This window comes from Carlito syrichta, unplaced genomic scaffold (assembly GCF_000164805.1).
Source record: "Carlito syrichta isolate Samal-C Ts95f unplaced genomic scaffold, Tarsius_syrichta-2.0.1 Scaffold112228, whole genome shotgun sequence".
NCBI classification, from domain to species: Eukaryota; Metazoa; Chordata; class Mammalia; order Primates; family Tarsiidae; genus Carlito; species Carlito syrichta.
In genome coordinates this window covers 569,556-588,457 of record NW_007056324.1, presented here as the reverse complement: position 1 = coordinate 588,457, position 18,902 = coordinate 569,556, and the positions used below count along the sequence as shown (strand labels likewise).

Genomic DNA, 18,902 nt, shown 5'->3' with positions numbered 1-18,902 from the left:
CGAGCCTGGCCAAAAAAGCTCTAATTTTAATGTTCAACCTTCCCTACAAGGAAACTATATCCTTCTGACATGCAAAGAGTTAAGAAAGCTGGAGTCAGGTCTATTTGTGATATTAAATAAGTCAGGGCAATCAGTTCTCTAAATGTCCTGGACTTTTATTAAAATTCTGAAGCCAGCAATTATTCTGAACTTCAGGAATATCTGAAAAGCAAAACCCTAATCTGAGGTATCAAAGAACTTTTTGGATAGAATGACTCCCTAATAGCAAGCCTTAAGATAATAAGAAGGTTTCTCAAGGTTCCAAAAATCTTTACTCCTACTTGAGATTTGGGTGAGAAGACAATATTAAGGATTACTGGAGAAAGTGTACTTTCTTAGCTTCATTTCTCTAAGACAAAAAAATAAGCCTGGAGCAGTGGCTCATGCCAGTAATTAAAGCACTTTGGGAGGCAGAGGCAAGAGATTGCCTGAGTCCAGGGGTTCGAGACCAGCCTTGACAATCCTCTTATCTCAGTCTCCCAAAGTGCTGGGATTACAGGCATGAGCCACTGTGCCTAGTTGTAATCCACAGAATTTTTTAAAGGCTATCAAATTCATTTAAACCAACCAGGAGACTTAAAGCTTGGTTAAAAACAAAGAGCATGTAGTTGAACTAAGGAGGACTTTGGAGCAGTTAGTTCATCTGCACACACTGAAATATGATCTTGGTTTTTGAGTTCTCTATACTATTCCAGTCTGGAAAACAGATGATTTGGGTGATTACAAAGAATAAGGCACTTTTGGTGGAGATTAGAGTTTGAGAGTACGGGTAGCAATAAGTTATTTTTACCTAGCACTTCAAGTTAGAATTTGAAATTGGGTCCCTAAGAGGTGAAATACTATTATCAATATGGATGCACTAGATATATCAATATGGTTACACTATAATAAATAATAGAAATAGTTCTGCCATAGGAATAGTAGCAGACTTATCAAGTAGTAGCCGCCTGGTGTACATGAACAATATAATCTTTCTCCCATCTGGAAAGTCCCAATTCTCCATTAATTTCCCTCTATCCAGGTATTTCTATTGTTGAACAGCAAAAGCTTTTCACTATCCTTTCTATATTATATCCATTTACTGTAAATAATGAGTAGTTGCTCTCCTCTGGACATGAAGGAGAGGTCTGCCTTTGCTGAGGCTACTTAATATCCCCAAAAAAGAAATGAATAAATTATTACCTGATACAAGAATGATGGATTCCATAGTTATACCCTGAAACATGAGAGACTCTTTGAGTAATGGGAATATCACAATCCCCTAGTACTGGAGAAAAGTGATGTGGTAAAAAGAGTAAAGAGTTGGTTTCTGTTTGCACATAGGAATCAGTAGCTGTAGCATTCAGAATCCTTGCTTTGGTATGGTACTGGGAATCATCTGGTAGTATGTGTTCCAGCACTTTTAGGGAAGTGGACTTCTGTTCACTTGCAGAGAAGTCTGATAAATTGCACATTTCTAATTCCTCATTACTGGTAGTTCTGTCTTTATTGTCAGAAGGAGAATCAAAATGCAGTTGTCTGCGAGGGCCAGATCTGAATTCCTGAGGCTTGATGTACCGGCTGCTCACCTGAAGATGATGCTCTGGGCTACCGACTGTTTTATCTTCTTCTTGCATAATCTTAATAATTTTGATAAGTTGGAAGAGACGTTTGCGGTCATTCATGTCATGGACTCCCAATTTTGAGTAATCCTTCATTGTAACCTTGGCTAATTCATCTATTTTCTGAAGGCCAAGTGCAGTAAAATGAGGATAATACTGTGCAAGTTCAGCTTCACAAAGACATTCATATAACCAGGATGCCATTTTTGTGAATAGGTTTCTGTAAACTCAAAGAGAAAAAAAAATCATTCACTTGAAATAGAGTATATATAATACAATATTCCTTTAAAAAAGCACAAAACAAACATGCAGAACAATGTCTTATCTAGCAAGTGTTCAATAACTATATTTTCCTGAATGACTGATTAAACAGCATAGTGCATGAGCAAAGATGCTTTGTTCAGCATATTAAGAATTTGTAGTAACATATAATTTGGTTATCTGCTTAATAAAAAGAGACCTTCAATTATATATCTATACACGAACAAGCATACATATCACTTACTTTTTTCTAGGGAGGTCCTTCCAACCTTGCAATGTCTACTTAACACATGCCACAAACTATTGAAACCTTGTTCCCAACCACTGATTGCAACAGGACTAATTTTAGATGTTCAACTTAATGTCAAGGCATGTTGCACAACTGTTTTCCGTGATTAATGAACAAGGGTAAGAACTCTTTGAGAATGGAAAGCAGAATTAATAGCAGACCACAGAGGATTATAAACTAATATGACTCAGTAAATAGAGTATTTGTATCTGCTGAGTACTGCCAAAAAATTAGTTAAAAAGAAGTAAAACAATCATCGATTCAGCATCAACTAATTATAAAAGGTGGTTGTCAATCTCTACCTGTATAGAATAGGAATCAAATAATTTACCTAGGAAATTAATACTATGGTCAAGATTTTAAATATTTGTACATTAAAATGCTTAAAAAATTTTAACACCAAGAAACTTAATTAAATACTAATAAATGATGTGCTAATAACCCATAATCCTGATCTATTATTAAAGCCAGGATCCTGAGTTCTCCATGTCACTGTTAATCAAGTTCAAGTTTATGAGAATAATCAAAGGTAAGTAAACTACATGTTCTTTTTAAAAATGGTTTTATGGCCGGGGTCAGTGGCTCAGCCTGTAATCCCAGCACTTTGGGAGGTCGAGGTGAGTGAATTGCCTGAGCCCATGGGTTCCAGATCAGCCTGGGCAAGTTTTGAGATTTTGTCTCTACAATAAACAAACAATTAGCCGGGTGTGATAGTACGTGCCTGTAGTTCCAGCTACTTAGAAGGCTGAGGCAGAAGGATCGCCGGAGCCTAGCAAGTTGATGCTGGGGTGGCCCTGAGTATGCCGTTGCACTCTAGCCTGGGCAATGGACTAAAAAAAAAAAGGTTTTATAAACACCAGATGTGGTGGCTTACACCTGTAATCCCAGCACTTTGGGAGGCAGAGGCGAGAGGATTACCTGAGCCAGGGGTTCAAGACCAGCCTAGGTAACTTGGTGAGACCTCATCTCTACAATAAATCAAAAAATCAGCCTGGTGTGGTAGCACACACCTGTGGTTTCAGCTACTTGGAAGGCTGAAGTGAAAGGATCACCTGAGCCCAGCAGGTCAAGGCTGCAGTGGCCATGAGCATGCACTGTGCACTCCAGCCTGGGCAACAGAGTGAGACTCTGACTCAGGAAAAAAAAAAAAAGGTTTATAATTCAGAGTTTTCAAAAATTGAATTAGTTAACTAGTGGTAAAACCTTCCTGTTTTTATTTTAAAGTATATTTTGTCTTCTCTCTAGGAGAAACGGAGTAAGAGTTGAGGGCAAATAATAAAGGTAATCAAAGAAATTTGAATAATTAACTTGGGAGGAAAAACTACTTAGGCTAAAGAAGAGGCTAATGTGGCTGAGTAGTATCCTAAACTAGTTCAGCCTTTTTTTTTGAGTTGGAGTCTCACTCTGTCACCCAGACTGGAGTGCAGTGGCCGCTCCCGGCCACCGCAGCCTCAACCTGCTGGGCTCCGGTGATCCTTCCACCTCAACCTTCCAAGTAGCCGGAATTACAGGCATGCGCTACCACGCCCAGCTGATTTTTTGATTTATTGTAGAGATGAGGTCTCGCTGCCCAGGCGGGTCTCAAACCCTTGGGCTCAGGCAATCCACTCACCTCAGCCTCCCAAAGGCGCGGGATTACAGGCTGAGCCACCGAGCCCGGCCAGCCTTTTTTAAATTTGTGGTAGATTAAAAAAAAAAGCAGGGGGGTGGGGGCACAAATTCTTCATCTAAAGGTGGAGTCTGTTTCTCCTCTCATCGCATCTAGGCTTATCTTGTGACTTGTTTTGGCCAATAGAATATAGTGGAAGTGATGCTATGTGACTACCATGCCTAGGTCTCAAGAGCCCTTGCGGTTTCTACTGCTCTCTCTACTGTTCTCTTGGAATTCTTCCACTGACAAGTGAAGAAGTCCAGCCAACAGACATCACCAAAGTCAGACATGTGAGAGAAGTCATCTTAGACTATCCAGCCCCAGTGGCACCACTAGATGACTATAGCCACATGAGTGACCCCCAGGAAGACCAGTAGAACAACTACCTAGCTAAGCCCAATCCAAATATCTGACTCACAGAACTCTGAGTAAATAAAATGTGAATTGTTTTAACCAAAAGTTTTGGGGTAGTTTGTTACCTAGTAATAGATAACTGCAATACCACTTATTTTACAATAACAATTATTATTTTTAAATAAGCTTTTTAAAATTAATTAATTAATTAATTATTTTAATTTTAGAGATAGGGTCTCCCTATGTTGTCCAAGCTGGACTTGAACTTCTAGGCTCAAGTGAGTCTCCCACCTCAGCCTCCCAAGTAACTGGGAATACAGGATTGAGCATTCCCAGTTTAAAATTTATTGTTATTAGACTTTATTTTTTAGAGCAGTTTTAGGTTCACAGTAAAATTGAGTGGAAGGTACAGAGATTTCTCATAAACCCCCTGCCCCAAACATGTATCTAGCCTCCTCCATTATCAATATCCCCCAACGATCAATGGTACAATTGATGAACATACATTGTCATGGACTCATCGTCCAAAGTCCATAGTTTACATTAGGGTTCACTCTTAGTGTTGTAGATTCTATGGGTTTGAACAAATGCAGCCTCCATTAGAGTACCATACAGAGTAGATTCACTGCCCTAAAAATCTTCTGTGTTCCACCTTTTCAACTCTCCTTCCCCTCGGCAATCAATGATCTTTTTACTGCCTCTATAGTTTTGGCTTTTCCAGAACGTTATATAGTTGAAATCATACAATATGTATCCAGTCAGATTGGCTTCTTTTACTTGGTAACATGCATTTAAGTTTCCTCCATTTCTTATCATGGCTTGATCGCTCATTTCTTTCTAGCACTGAACATTCCATTGTCTGTACCACAGGTTATTTATCCATTCACCTACTGAAGGACATCTTGGTTGCTTCCAAGTTTTGGCAATTAGGAATAAAGCTGCAGGCTTCTGTGTGGACACTAGTTTCAACTCCTTTGGGTAAATACCACCTATGCAGTAGCTAAATCAGGTCACCAATCCCTTTACTACTATTTCTTCTACCTGGAATATATATGTTTCCCAGAATAAACACTATTTGTACTTTTCTTCTATAAAGTCTGCCAGAGCAGAGGATAACTGATATTTCCTCTGTGCTTCAGCAATAACACTAGCAGCTAGTTATTTAGTGAGTATTTATTACATACCATGCACTGTTCCAAGCACTTAATTTGTTAACTTCCAAACATACTATGAAGCAGGTAAGTGTGTGACCTTTGGCAAATTACTTATTTAATACCTCTGAAACTCATTTTTCTCAACTGTAAAATAGGAATGTAATAGACCTCAGAGTTCCTAGGGTTAGGCTTCAATAAGAAAATATTGCCAGCACAGTAGCTCACACCTGTAATCCCAGCACTTTGGGAGGGCGCCGTAGGAGGATCACTTGAGGTCAGGAGTTCTAGACCAGTCTGGGCAACACAGCAAAACCTCATCTCTACAAAAACCCAAAAAATTAGCTGGGCATGGTGGCATGTACTTTTAGTTCCAGCTACTTGGGAGGCTGAGGTGGAAAGATGGCTTGAGACCAGGAGTTAGAGGCTGTGGGGAGCCGTGATCGTGCCACTGTACTCCAGCCTGGGTGACAGTAAGACTGCTTTCAAAAAAAAGAAGAAAAAAAGAAAAGAAAATACTTGTAAATGTCTGATACATACTTAGTGCCCAATAAGTGTTAGTAGTTCTTACTACTGCCATTGCTGTTTCTGCTATCTTTACCACCTGTACAGAACCTAGAATAGAATAAGCCTCCAATGTTTTGGTTTGTTTAAGCTATTTCTAAGCAGCTGCATTCCCAGTTGGTTCAGCCTAACCCACGGGAACAGGTTGTTTAAGTGCTTTGCAGTCTTCTCAATTTCCATAGGCTGTAAAAGATCCTGTATTTCACATACCCACTCCCTTGGTGACATACCAGACATTTCCCAATCTAATTCTGATCATAATGACCTCTACTGCAACCCTTAATCAGTAACTGCAAGACTAACATATTTATCCTGCAGTGTTTGGATATCTCATATATCCTGGGGAAAGGAAGGTGCTAGAGATAGCAATAATTCGGACATGCAGATTAAAGCAGCCACTGACAAGCTTCTACATTAGTAGGCAGCCATACCACCTTTCTGAGCCCTACAGCTCTGTGTTCTTTTGTTTTAAAATTAAGTATGCTTCTTGGTACCACATTCTGTTTTACAATGTCCAGCTCCTCCTCTTCTTCTGGGATAAACATCAGAATCACTCTAGACACTTTAAAAAATATAGATACCAGCCCCATCCCAGATTGACCGAAAAACAAATAACAACAAAACTCCCAGGTTTTGGGGGAGACAGACATAAGGACTTTGAAAAAGTTTCCCAGGTGATTATGATTGTATTCCACTGATCTTTACTATCAAAATTACGAACATAAACGCACAGACCCAGCAGTTATGCCTCTAGGAACTTATCCTACAGACATTATGTACAAATCCAAAATGATATAAGTACAAAGTTATTCGAGCTGGGCACACTGGTTCCCGCTTGTAATCCCAGCACTTCAGGAGGCTGAGGCAGAAGGAGTTCAGGATTTCGAGAACAGCCTGGGCAACATAGCAAGACCTCATCTCTACAATAAATAAATAAATAGCTAGGTGTGGTGGCAAGCACCTGTAGCCCCAAGCTACTCATGAGGCTGAGATGGGAGGACTGCTTGAGCCCAGGAGTTTGAGGTTGCAACGAGCTATGATTGTGCCACTGCACTCCAGTCTGGGTGATACAGTGAGTCCCCAACTCAAAAATAAGTAAGTAAATAAATAAATAAAGTTCTAAATCTAACTACCTTCCTCCCAGTCTCCCCAAATTGGTAGGATACAACTACTTCTTACTATTTTGGTAGTTTTCTCTCTAGTCTTTTTTTAAATGCATTTTTTTACGTTGCATATAACACTATACTCAAATATACTGCAGTCTACTTTTAAACTTAATAGAAGCATTTACATATGCTATTTGTTACAGTCATAAAAACCAATCCACACTATCATAAATGTTTGTGGATTACATTAATTACCCCAGGGAAACGTGATTTCTCCCCAGATTCTTACAGTGTTCTGGTTATAAAACTGACAGGGCATTTATTATATACAGACTTCTTTTTAAAATTTATTGCCAGTCTTGTTCCAGAGATAAGGTAACATGGCTCTGCCTTGTACTACTGTGTGAATTCTTAAAAGACAAAAGCAATATGATCCTACTCAGTCAAGCATTGTGCTAGACAGGTGTGCAACAATTTTTTTTTTTTTGAGTAGGACCCTCACTCTGTCACCCAGGCTGGAGTGCAGTGGCACACTCAGGCCACCATAGCCTTGGTCTGCAGGGCTCAGGGGATCCTTCTGCCCCAGCCTTCCAAAGAGCTGGAACCACAGGCACTCACCACCATGCCTGGCTAATTTTTTGATTTATTGTAGAGATGAGGTCTCACCAAGTTGCCCAAGCTGGTCTCAAACTCCTGGACAATCCTCTCACCTCTGCCTCCCAAAGTGCTGGGATTACACTTGTGAGCCACTGTGCCCAGCTTCAACAAATATTTTAAGTGGACAGAATCTTCTTAGATTCGCTCATTTAAAATATTTAGAAATGTTCTGGCATTTCTATTTTTTTTTTTTTACCCAAGACAACTAAGTGATTAAAAGATTCCATGAAGCCTGTTTATGTGGCCATAGAGCCAATTTCTGAGTTCCTAACCCTCTACAAATCCCATAATCCAAAGTAAGGAAGACATCTCAGGGTATTTACAACTTTAAGAAGCCCAATACCCACAATGTTGTTACCAACCTCATCCTGAACACTTCATATGGTTCAAAGAAACTTTTTTTTTTTGAGTTGGAGTCTCACTCTGTTGCCCAGACCGGAGTGCAGTGGCATGCTCACGGCCACCCCAGCGTCAACTGCTAGGCTCCAGCGATCCTTCCACTTCAGCCTACCAAGTGGCTGGAACTACAGGCGCGCGCTACCACGTTCAGCTAATTTTTTGATTTATTGTAGAGATGAGGTCTTGCCAAGTTGCCCAGGCTATTCTCGAACCTGTGGGCTCAGGCAATGCCCTCACCTAGGCTTCCCAAAGGGCTGAACCACTGTGCTGAGCTGAAACATTTTCCATAACAAGACAAATTCGATTATTTCAGCAGATAGTCCATATTTATACTCCCCTTTGATAATCTGATTAAAATTTATTGCATTCCATTTTATGCCAAGCACTATGATAGGTGCTTTACATTAAAAAAATGTTATTTAATCTGATTAAACCAGAATTCCATTCTTTAAAACCTATTTATTGGAGTAAACTCCTAAAAATAGTTTTCTTACTGTTGTCATTTTAGATCGACAATTTCAGCGTGTAAGTTATAGTAGCCTCCCCTTAACCCTGTTTTGCTTTCAGTTATCCCTAGTCAACCACAGCCCAAAAATATTAAATGGAAAATTCCAGAAAGAAACAATTCATAAATTTTAAATTGTGTGGTGTTCTGAGTAGTGTGATGAAAATCTTGGGCAATCCGGAGCCTCCTCTCCTGAACGTGAATCATCCCATTGTCCAGCCAATCCATGCTGTATACACTACCCATCCATTAGTCACTTAGTAGCTATTTTGGCTATCTGGTTAACTGTGGGGTATGGCAGTGCTTTCGTTCAAGTAATCCTTACTTTACTTAATAAAGCACAAGAGTCGTGACGCTAGCAATTTGGATATGCCAAAGAGAAGCCTGTAAGTGCTTCCTTTAAGTGAAAAGGCGAAAGGGCTTGACTTAATAAGGAAAAAAATATAATCTATGAAGGGCTTCAGACATTCACGGGGGGTCGTGGAATGTATCCCTCCTCGAATAAGGGGGGTCAACTGTACTCTTAAAATTGTAATGTTTTATTCAGATTATATTTTTGGGCTTATTCAGAGGATAGAGGATGGAAGCAAAGGCCATTTTAAGAGTGCTTTTCTCAACATGTAAAAGGCTGACTAGATAATTAGGGAGAAGAACAAACAAGTCCAAGGCCAATGGTTTGTTAACAGGATACCTACATGAATAATGCAGACTGGACAACATCATAAGACTCCATCTCTTAAAAAACAAAACAAAACAATGAATACTAGGTAACCCCAAATATAAACTGTAATGGTTACCCAAACAAAGGTTATAACCTACAAATAGCAACAGATCTCCCTTGGGAAAAAGAGGAGGGAGGACCTAAACCAAACTAAAATAATTTTTCTCTTTCCACAAATGTATTTAAGTATGTTAGAACTCAAGTTACCAAGATATTAAAATAAACTTTATTTTACCTATACCTCAGGATTTTTGCTCTGGATCTTGTTAGAAAGTCTTACTAGGATAATGACCCTTCTCCAAATACCTACCCATATTCTTCACTGTTCAAATGTGCTTTTTATTTTTATTCAGTTTTCTTTGTAGCTACATGTTTTATTGTACAATATCTCTTCACCCTTCTTAGAGATAAGTTAAGTATAATTAAATATTGGCATGTCAGTGGATTTAGAAGGTAACTAACACAAAAGCATCAGTGTAACACATTATAGACATCCAATAAACATAGACCCTTAAAACTTCTATTGCTACCAAACACATTCTGTAGGAAGTGAGACGAAATTAACAGGAAGCAAAACATACACATGGTTTCTTTTTTCTATTTTAAGATGTTAAATAAGCCCTTCATTTTAAATATCTGTCAGTAGACCACTTAAGTGTTTGTTTAATAGTAACTAGTACAGCAGAAGATTATTAGATCAGGAGGCAAAAAAATCCAGGATTTACTCAGGCTCTGCCAAGAACCAGATGTGATATATAGTCAAATTATTTAGTATCCATGAGTCTCAGTTTCTTGAAGTTTAAAACTGGAATAATGATTTCTACAGGTATTGGTAATAAAATTAGATATGTTAAATTACTCTGAAAATATCCTGATTATGCAGCAGATAAATTCTGTAAAGCACCTACTAAGTGCCTGAAACAAACCAGGCACAGTGATCTACCTAAAGGATTTTAAAATAATTTTATTATGAAAATTTTAAAACACCACAAAAGGAAATAGAATTGTACAATAAACCCCTATGTTATTTACCCCTAGAGTCTTCAATTACCAAAATTTGCTACACTTGCTTCTCCTTTCTTTCCTTTGGTGAAATGTTTTAAAGTAAATCCCAGATAGCATGTCATTTCATCCCTAAATTCATTTTTTAAAAAGGACATTTTCTTATGTAACCATAATGGCATTATTATTTAAAATAATTTTTTGATATTTTATACTCGGCCCATAATCTAATTTCCCCAATTATCTCAAAAATATCTTTTTAAGGGCTCGGTGGCTCAGCCTGTAATCCCAGCACTTTGGGAGGCCGAGGTGAGTGGATTGCCTGAGCCCACAGGTTCGAGACCCGCCCGAGCAACTCGGTGAGACCTCATCTCTACAATAAATCAAAAACTAGCCAGGCACGGTAGTACACACCTGTAGTTCCAGCTCCTTGGAAGGCTGAGGCAGAAGGAACGGGAGCCCAGCAGGTCAAGGTTGCAGTGGCTGGGAGCAGCCACTGCACTCCAGTCTGGGTGACAGACTGAGACTCCAACTCAAAAACAAACAAACAAAAAATCTTTTAAAAAACATTTTTTACAAAATATCTTTTTGCTTTGGCCAAATGTGGTGGCTCACACCTGTAACTCTAGCACTTTTGGGAGGCTGAGGCAGAAGGATCACTTGAGGTCAGGAGTTCAAGACTGGCCTGGGCAACACAGTGAGACTCCCTGTCTCTACAAAAAATAAAAATAAATTTTTGTTCAAAGCAGAATCCAAACAAGTTCTACACACTTGGTTATGTTTCTCAAGTCTTTTTTCTTATAAGGCAGTCTTCCATCCATCCATCTATCCATCCATTCATCCATCCATCCATCCATCCACCCATCCACCTTTCTTTCTTTAATCACTCATTATTTATCTGAAATCCAAGTTACACTAGGTGTCCTATTCTGTTTTGATTAAATTTAATATTGCTGGTTTAGAATCAAATTATATATTTCTGGCAAAAATACTTCATAGGTGTTAACATGTACTTCATAATGTATCACATCAGAATACATACAAATGTCTCCTAGTTCTGCAGCTTGATCCTTTCATTATAAAGTTCTCTCATCAATCAAATTAATTCAATGGTTTCATCCACTGATGATCAATACTTGCCTCAATTATTTCATTAGGAGTTGCAAAATAGTGATTTTCTGATCCTATCATTCTTTGTGAAACTCTCCTATAATGGAAAATTCTCCACAAACAACTAGGGCTACTGATTACTCAAAGTAAAATTTGTACATGTTAGGCAAATATAAATGCTTAATTCCTTCCTTTTAATTTCCAGGTCTCAGTGTAATAGTAGTGACCTAGTTATTTTGGATGGTGTCCGATGAGTTCTCTTAGGGTTTCTCTTTTTGCTTTTTCTCCTTTTTCCAAATTCATTATTAACGTAAAGGTTTTTATATTGCATGTGTCTCAATCAATTGCCTTAAGTCTTTGATAGCTTCATCATTTCCTGGCCAAACCCTAAGATCAACTTTTCTCCAAGAAACACATGGCTCTATTTTTAAAGTAGCTGCCCCCAGTCCTAAATTCAGATAAAGGTTATACATTTCCAGCAAGTCTTAAACATTGAGGGCATTCCAGCAAGTCTTAAGAAAAGAGGGGAAAGGATGAGCACAACCACATTGGTCCTACCACTCCTTTGGAGATCAGAAATAGCTCTATATAACCACAAATAGCTAATACAGAGTTAGTCACTATTCACTTCATATTTGAGTTTCTGGAGTCAGGTGTAGTGGCTCATGCCTGTAATCCCAACACTTTGGGAGGCAGAAGGGAGAGGATTGCCTAAGTCCAGCAGTTCAAGACCAGGCTGGGCAACTTGGCGAGACTTTGTCTCTCTCTATATATTTGAGCTACTGGATATTCTATTCTCTCTAGGCCAATTTTCAACTTCAGTGTCAACCCCAAGCAATTAATTGTGGCTTCTGGAAGGATTTATTAAGAAGGGCTTTGAGGTATTTACAACCATTCAGAGAATATAGAATGGGAATCTTGTATTCTCTTTGAACCAATCACTTCCATTTTATTTTTCTTTCTTTCTTTTTTTGAGTTGGAGTCTGACTCTGTTGCCCAGGCTACAGTGCAGTGGCATGCTCATGGCCACAGCAGCCTCAACCCTCCAGGCTCAGATGATCCTTTTGCATCAGCCTTCCAAGTAGCTGGAACTACAGGCATGTGCCACCGCGTCCAGCTAATTTTTTGCTTTATTGTAGAAACAAGGTCTTGCCAAGTTTCCCAGGCTGATCTTGAACCCCTGGGCTCAGGCAATCCTCCTGCCTCTGCCTCCCAAAGTACTAGGATTACAGGCCACCTTGCCAGTCTCATTTTATTTCTACTTATACATTGGTGCTAAGAATTTACCACTGACACCTTTGTCACACTGTGACTATAAAAATGCAAATGAAACTTTTCAAATATGGGTGACAGAACACAATAATCACTAAGAAGCAGAACAACTGGTTAAGTGGAAAATAGAACCAAAATCATTTTATTATATATTCAGGGGCACAAATGCATGTGTTATGTGGGCATACTGTGTACTGGTGGAGACTAGGCTTTTATTGTCGCCATTACCCAAAGGATATAAATTTTTAGTAAATTAAGTATTTCAAATATTTTAGGGAATTTATCTGATCTCAAATGCCCTCTATCACTACTTGTTCATGAAGATTCAGATAAAATGACAAGTGATATAAAGGAAGCGTTAGAGGTCAAAGTTGGTGACAGCTGAATTAGTTCAATGGTTGAACATTCATATTATATCAGCTATAACTTTATTGGGCATAGAAGAAAAAAGAAAGCAAGTATATAGCCTACTAATACACAATACAAATATACATATGTGTTGTTTTTCTTCCCCTCCCTTATCCATGGTAAAAAATTCAAATCAATTTCAATGTTCTTTCCGATTAAGCTCTGAAACAGCCTCAGAATCCCCCCTTTGCTGGGGTGAATGCATGACAGTAAACAATTCCATGAGTTTAGAAGGTGTATTCACCTGTGAATCTACCACCATAATAAAGATACAGAATATTTCCATTATCCTCAAAAGATTCCTCATGCCTCTTTGCATTCTATGCTTCCTTTGCTCCTTTGCCTCTGGTCCTTGTCTAAACCACGGATCTGCTTTCTGTCATTATATATTATTTGTATTTCCTAAATTTTATATAAGTGGAATTATATAATATATTCTGCTTTGTACCTGGCTTCTTTCATTTAGTATAATTATTTTGAGATTTATCTTTGCTTCATGTATCATCCCCTCATTCTACTGATAAGAAGAAAGATCTGGAATCAGTCAATGGGTTGCCCAAGGTAACAGTTCTCACATAACAGTTTCAAGATTAATTTCTTCTTTTTTCTTGTTTCTAAAATTCTTAACTTGTGCTGCATTTAAAAATTTTTTACTGTTTTCCCAGTGAAATTACATTCACTGAAAGCCTTTTATCCCATCCTCCAAGTGTAGATAAAATTGTAGTTCTGGTCTCAGAAAATTTAGTATATAAACAAAAACACAAATTTGTACAAAGCAAGCAGTGAAATTCTCACATTTAGATTTAGGGAAAATACCCAAAATAAATGCAGAGCATAGCATTTGAATAATTACATAGGTACTTCAAAGAACAGAATGGGGTCAGTTAGGAAAAGACTTTGAGATTAGACAGATTTCACTGAGATTATTGTAACAAGGTTTAATTAATTGAATTTTGTGGATTTCTGAATTAAAATTTTAATCTCACTTCCAGTAACATGAGAATCATTTACTGAAAACGTTAATATCTTTAACAAAGTAATATCCTATGAGTGTTAAGGATGAGTACCTAGGATTAGTCCCATTTGATGCCTGTGCTGAGATAATAGAGTAAGAAAAATTTCTCCCTTGCACTCTAACAATTCCCTACCTCAATATGTTGTAGACACAGAAGTGATTTGATCCTAGATTGAAGAGTTTCTCAGTAATACTAGAGTTATATTACAACTTACTATTAAAACAAATTTATATTTAGAACCTCTCTCTGTTAGAATAATTTCAACAATCAGTATATTCCATGATTTAACGTAGATGCCAACAGTTCCAAGATTAGAACAAAGGTTTTTCTCATATCTAATCCCACACTTTTTCCACTACTCCATGCAAAAACAGCCCTAATATCAGACCATGCTATGCCCAGTGACTACCTTGCTCAGATTGTGCTGTCGTATGGAGTCTCTCACAGCTGCGGCCATTGGGAAAATGCCCTGCAAATCAGTGAAATCCAATGCGGAGCTGATGGGCAGGCAGGGCCCACTGGCATTCAATGCCACAAATATGCATAATTCTTTGTGACAAGCCCAGAGACTGCTAGATCTCAGCTGTTGTGGTAACAATCAGAAACAGAGTCTTGGAAGAAATTCAGTTGGCAGAAATTCAAACTTTCTTATCCTAGTGGCGGAGCAAATCAACCGTAAGGGGAATACACACAACTTTATGCACAATTAAGGAAGTTTATTCACATTCTAAGACGTGGATAAGTTCCAACTATTTAACATGTTCCCTCAAAATCTCTACTCATTTACCTAAACTCATTTATGTAACTCTACCCACCTGAATTGGCTGAACTGAACTTGGAATCAGATAACTCTCAGTCTTTAGCTGTGTTACTTGGGCAAAGTCATTTAGTTTCTCTGAGTTTCTCTTTCTTCTCTCAGAGGATGCTCAAGGATGAAACAAGATACTTATGTAAAACTAATCTGAAAACTATGAAGTACTCCACAAGGACACGGCCATACTGTCTCATTCGGCACTGAATTATTATGCCTAGCCTGTAACTGCCTTAGAAACAAATAGATGTACCTTAGAAAGACTTTTAACACTATTAAAAGGTATTTTTTTATTTGTTTTTATTACATTTAATCCAATTGGAAGATAGTTTCTATTATCTTGAGGAAAAGTTGAATATATCGTACAGAATCAATAGGTAAGAGATTAGAGATACTGAAGTGTCTCTGAAGGAAAATATACTGAAGTATATTTTGCATCATACCTGCAAAATATACTTCTTTTCGGGCAACCCCTTTGGGTACCCTCCCACTGTGGAAGCTTTTCTATCCTCTTAATAAATCCTGATTAAATATATATATATATTTCTTTACTTTCTTTTTTTTTTTTGAGTTGGAGTCTCACTCTGTCACCCAGACTGCTCCTGGCCACCGCAGCCTCGACCTGCTGGGCTCCGGCGATCCTTCCGCCTCAGCCTTCCGAGTAGCTGGAACTACAGGTGTGCGCTACCATACCCGGTTCATTTTGATTTATTGTAGAGATGAGGTCTCACCAAGTTGCCCAGGTGGGTCTCGAACCCGCGGGCTCAGACAATCTACTCACCTCAGCCTCCCAAAGGCGCGGAATTACAGACTGAGCCACCGAGCCCAGCTTTTTTTTTTTTTTTTTTTTTTAAGAGATGAGGTCTTGCCAAGCTGCCCAGGCTGGTCTCGAACCCGTGGGCTCAGGAAATCCTCTCACCTTGGCCTCCCAAAGTGCTGGGATTATAGGAGTGAGCTACCGCGCCTGGCCACTTCTTTTCAATATTAATATTGTGTGTAGGCTTCTACTATTATATCAATGAGAATTTTATAAGTACTTTTCTCTCCTTCATTAGCATACATAGTTGACACAAATGCCTTATTACCATATGTAATATGGAGATATTAGATGATGTTACATATAAAAAACAACACGATGCAAATATAAGTCTTGTGAATATGTGGTCTTAAATGATCTTTTAATCAACTTTACTGAGTCGTAATTTATGTACAATAAACTATATCTATTTTAAAGTGTACAGTTTTGTAAGTTTTTTTGTTTTTTGTTTTTTTTTTAGTTGGAGTCTCATTCCGTCCACCCAGACTGGAGTGCAGTGGCACGCTCCCGGCCACCGCAGCCTTGACCTGCCGGGCTCCGGCGATCCTTCAGCCTCAGCTTCCAAGTAGCCAGAACTATAGGCGCGCACTACCACGTCCGGCTAATTTTTGATTTATTGTAGAGATGAGGTCTCGCCAAGTTGCCCAGGCAGGTCTCGAACCCGCGGGCTCAGGCAATCCACTCACCTCAGCCTCCCAAAGTGCTGCGATTACAGGCTGATCCACCAAGCCTGGCGGGTTCTGTAAGTTTTGACAAGCATATACCCATGTAATAAAATGCAAAAACTAAATACAACCAACGCAGTCCCAATCATCCCTAAAAGTTCTGCCCCTTTGCAGTTAGTTAATCTTCTCCTCTATCTCCACCACAGGCAATCACTGACCTGCTTTCTGTCACTACAGATGAGTTTGTATTTTCCAGAATTTCTCATAAAATAAATCATATAGTGTTTAATTTAAATTTAGTTATTTTTATTTTTAGACATGTATTCCTCTGTTGTCCAGGCTGGAGTGCAGTGGTGTGATCAGAGCTCACTGTAGCCTTGAACTCCTTCCACCACAGCCTCCTGAGTAGCTGCAACTACAGGTGACTATCACGTGCTTGGCTAATAGTGTTGTTACTGTAATTTATGTAACATATGAAGATGGAAGAGATTTTCCATTTTGTAGAAAATCCACTTTGTGTAACTTTTCCTTTGTAGGACTTTGGAAACAAGTTAAAATGATTATACTATTTCTGCCAGGCACAATATCTCAAGTCTATAATCCTAGCACTTTAGGAGGCTAAGGCGAGAGGATTGCTTGAACCCAGGAGTTCAAGACCAACCTGGGCAGCACAGCGAGACATCGTTTTTACAAAAAAAAAAAAAAAGCCGGATGTGGCGGCACACACTTGTAATCCCAACAACTCAGGAGGCTGAGGCTGGAGGACTGCTTGAACCCAGGAGTTTGAGGCTGTCATGAGCCATGACTGCCACTGTACTCCAGCCTGGGTAACAGAGTGAGACTGTGACTCAAAATGACATGTGCTAGTAAAAAGGAAAAACTTTATTTTATGTATTTATTTATTTACTTACTTAAGTTGGGGCCTCACTCTCTCACCCAGGTTGGAGTGCAGAGGCATGATCATGGCTCACTGCAGCCTTGACCTTCTGGGCTCAGGCTATCCTACCTCCTCAGTCTCCTGAGTAACTGGGACTATAGGAATGTGCCACCATGCCTGGCTAAATTTTTCGGTTTTTTGTAAAGACGAGGTCTCACTATGTTGTCTAGGCTGGTCTTGAACTCCTGGGCTCAAGTAATCCTCCCAGTTTGGTCTCCCATAGTGCTGGGATTACAGGCGTGAGCCACCATGCTCAGCCAGGAAGAAATTTCTTAAAATTCCTCAAGTTTTGAGTTAATTTGAGAAAAAAGAGTTAGTGAAACAACTCTATATGTATATAGAGTCAATGACTCAGAAAATAAATCCTTTATAAGAAATTGTTTGAAGCAGTCTCAGGGTAGATAAGATATTTTTGCTAAGAGTTTTTCTCTACCTTTAGGGGAAGACAATTCAATTATTATCATGAAACCAGGAGCAGTATTATAATTTCAAAGACATAAATATCAGAATCCACCGTTGCCTGCTTGATTGTCAAGATAACCCAGTATTTCTATTCTTTTTCTTTTTTTTGAGTCAGGTTCACTCTATTGCCCAGGCTGGAGTGCAGTGGCATGATCACCGCCAGTGACACTTGACTCCTGGGCTCATGCAAATCTTCCACGTTAGCCTCTCGAGTAGCTGGGACTACAGGCGCATGCCACCATGCACAGCCAGTTTTTAACACTTTTTTTTTGTAAAGATGGGGATGGGGGTGTATCATTATGTTGCCCAGGCTGATCTCGAACTCCTGAGCTCAAGCAATACTCCTGCCCTGGCCTCCCAAAGTGCTGGGATTACAGTTGTGAGCCACCACAACCAGCCAAGATTATTCAATATTTCTTATAAATGTTTAACAAGTGATATTATTTTACTATTGAGAGGTGAGAAGAAAAAACAAGTTTTTAATCACTATAAAGAAGTAAAAACTGAAATCTATGATCTATATAAATATTCATCAGAAAAACTGGGAAAAACAGGCCCAAATTCTCCACTTTTTTTTTTTTTTAAGGTTAGAGTCTTACTCTGTCACCCAGGCTGGAGGACAGTGGCACAATCATGGTACACTGCAGCCTTGACCTCCTAGGCTCAAGTGATTCTCCCATCTCAGCTGGGGTTATAGAGCATGCCACCACTATTGGCTATTTTAAAAAAATTTTTGATGAGGGCAGGCTGGTCTTGAACCCCAGACCTCACGTGATCCTCCCTCCTTGGCCTCCCAAAGTGCTGGGGTTACAGGCATGAGCCACTGCACCCTGAAAAACAGGTCCAAATTCTAAAGCATTCAAGTTATTTTTAGTTTCTCAAATTCATGCAACATCCCAAATACTTCAATGATCAAAGAGGAAATAGGAATAAATGGGTCAATAAATTCCTCTAGGATATCATTACATTTTAACAACTTTGTTGAGATATAATTCACATACTATAAAACTAACCCATTTAAAGTATACAATTCAGTAGTTTTTTGGTTTTTTTTTTGAGTTGGAGTCTCACTCTGTCACCCAAACTGGAGTGCAGTGGCCGCTC

The 18,902-nt window shown here is 38.9% G+C and overlaps 1 protein-coding gene across 1 annotated transcript in view; it reads right to left on the bottom strand.

Annotated features, from left to right (window-relative positions):
- Positions 1 to 1,884, bottom strand: part of KIF24 (kinesin family member 24) — a 55,539-nt gene extending 53,655 nt beyond the window's left edge. Inside the window, exon 1 of the mRNA XM_008071001.2 lies at positions 1,222 to 1,884. Within this exon, the coding sequence (XP_008069192.1) occupies positions 1,222 to 1,844 (623 nt within the window). The 5' untranslated portion in view covers positions 1,845 to 1,884. The remainder of the gene's footprint in view (positions 1 to 1,221) is intronic.
- Positions 1,885 to 18,902: the final 17,018 nt, after the last annotated feature.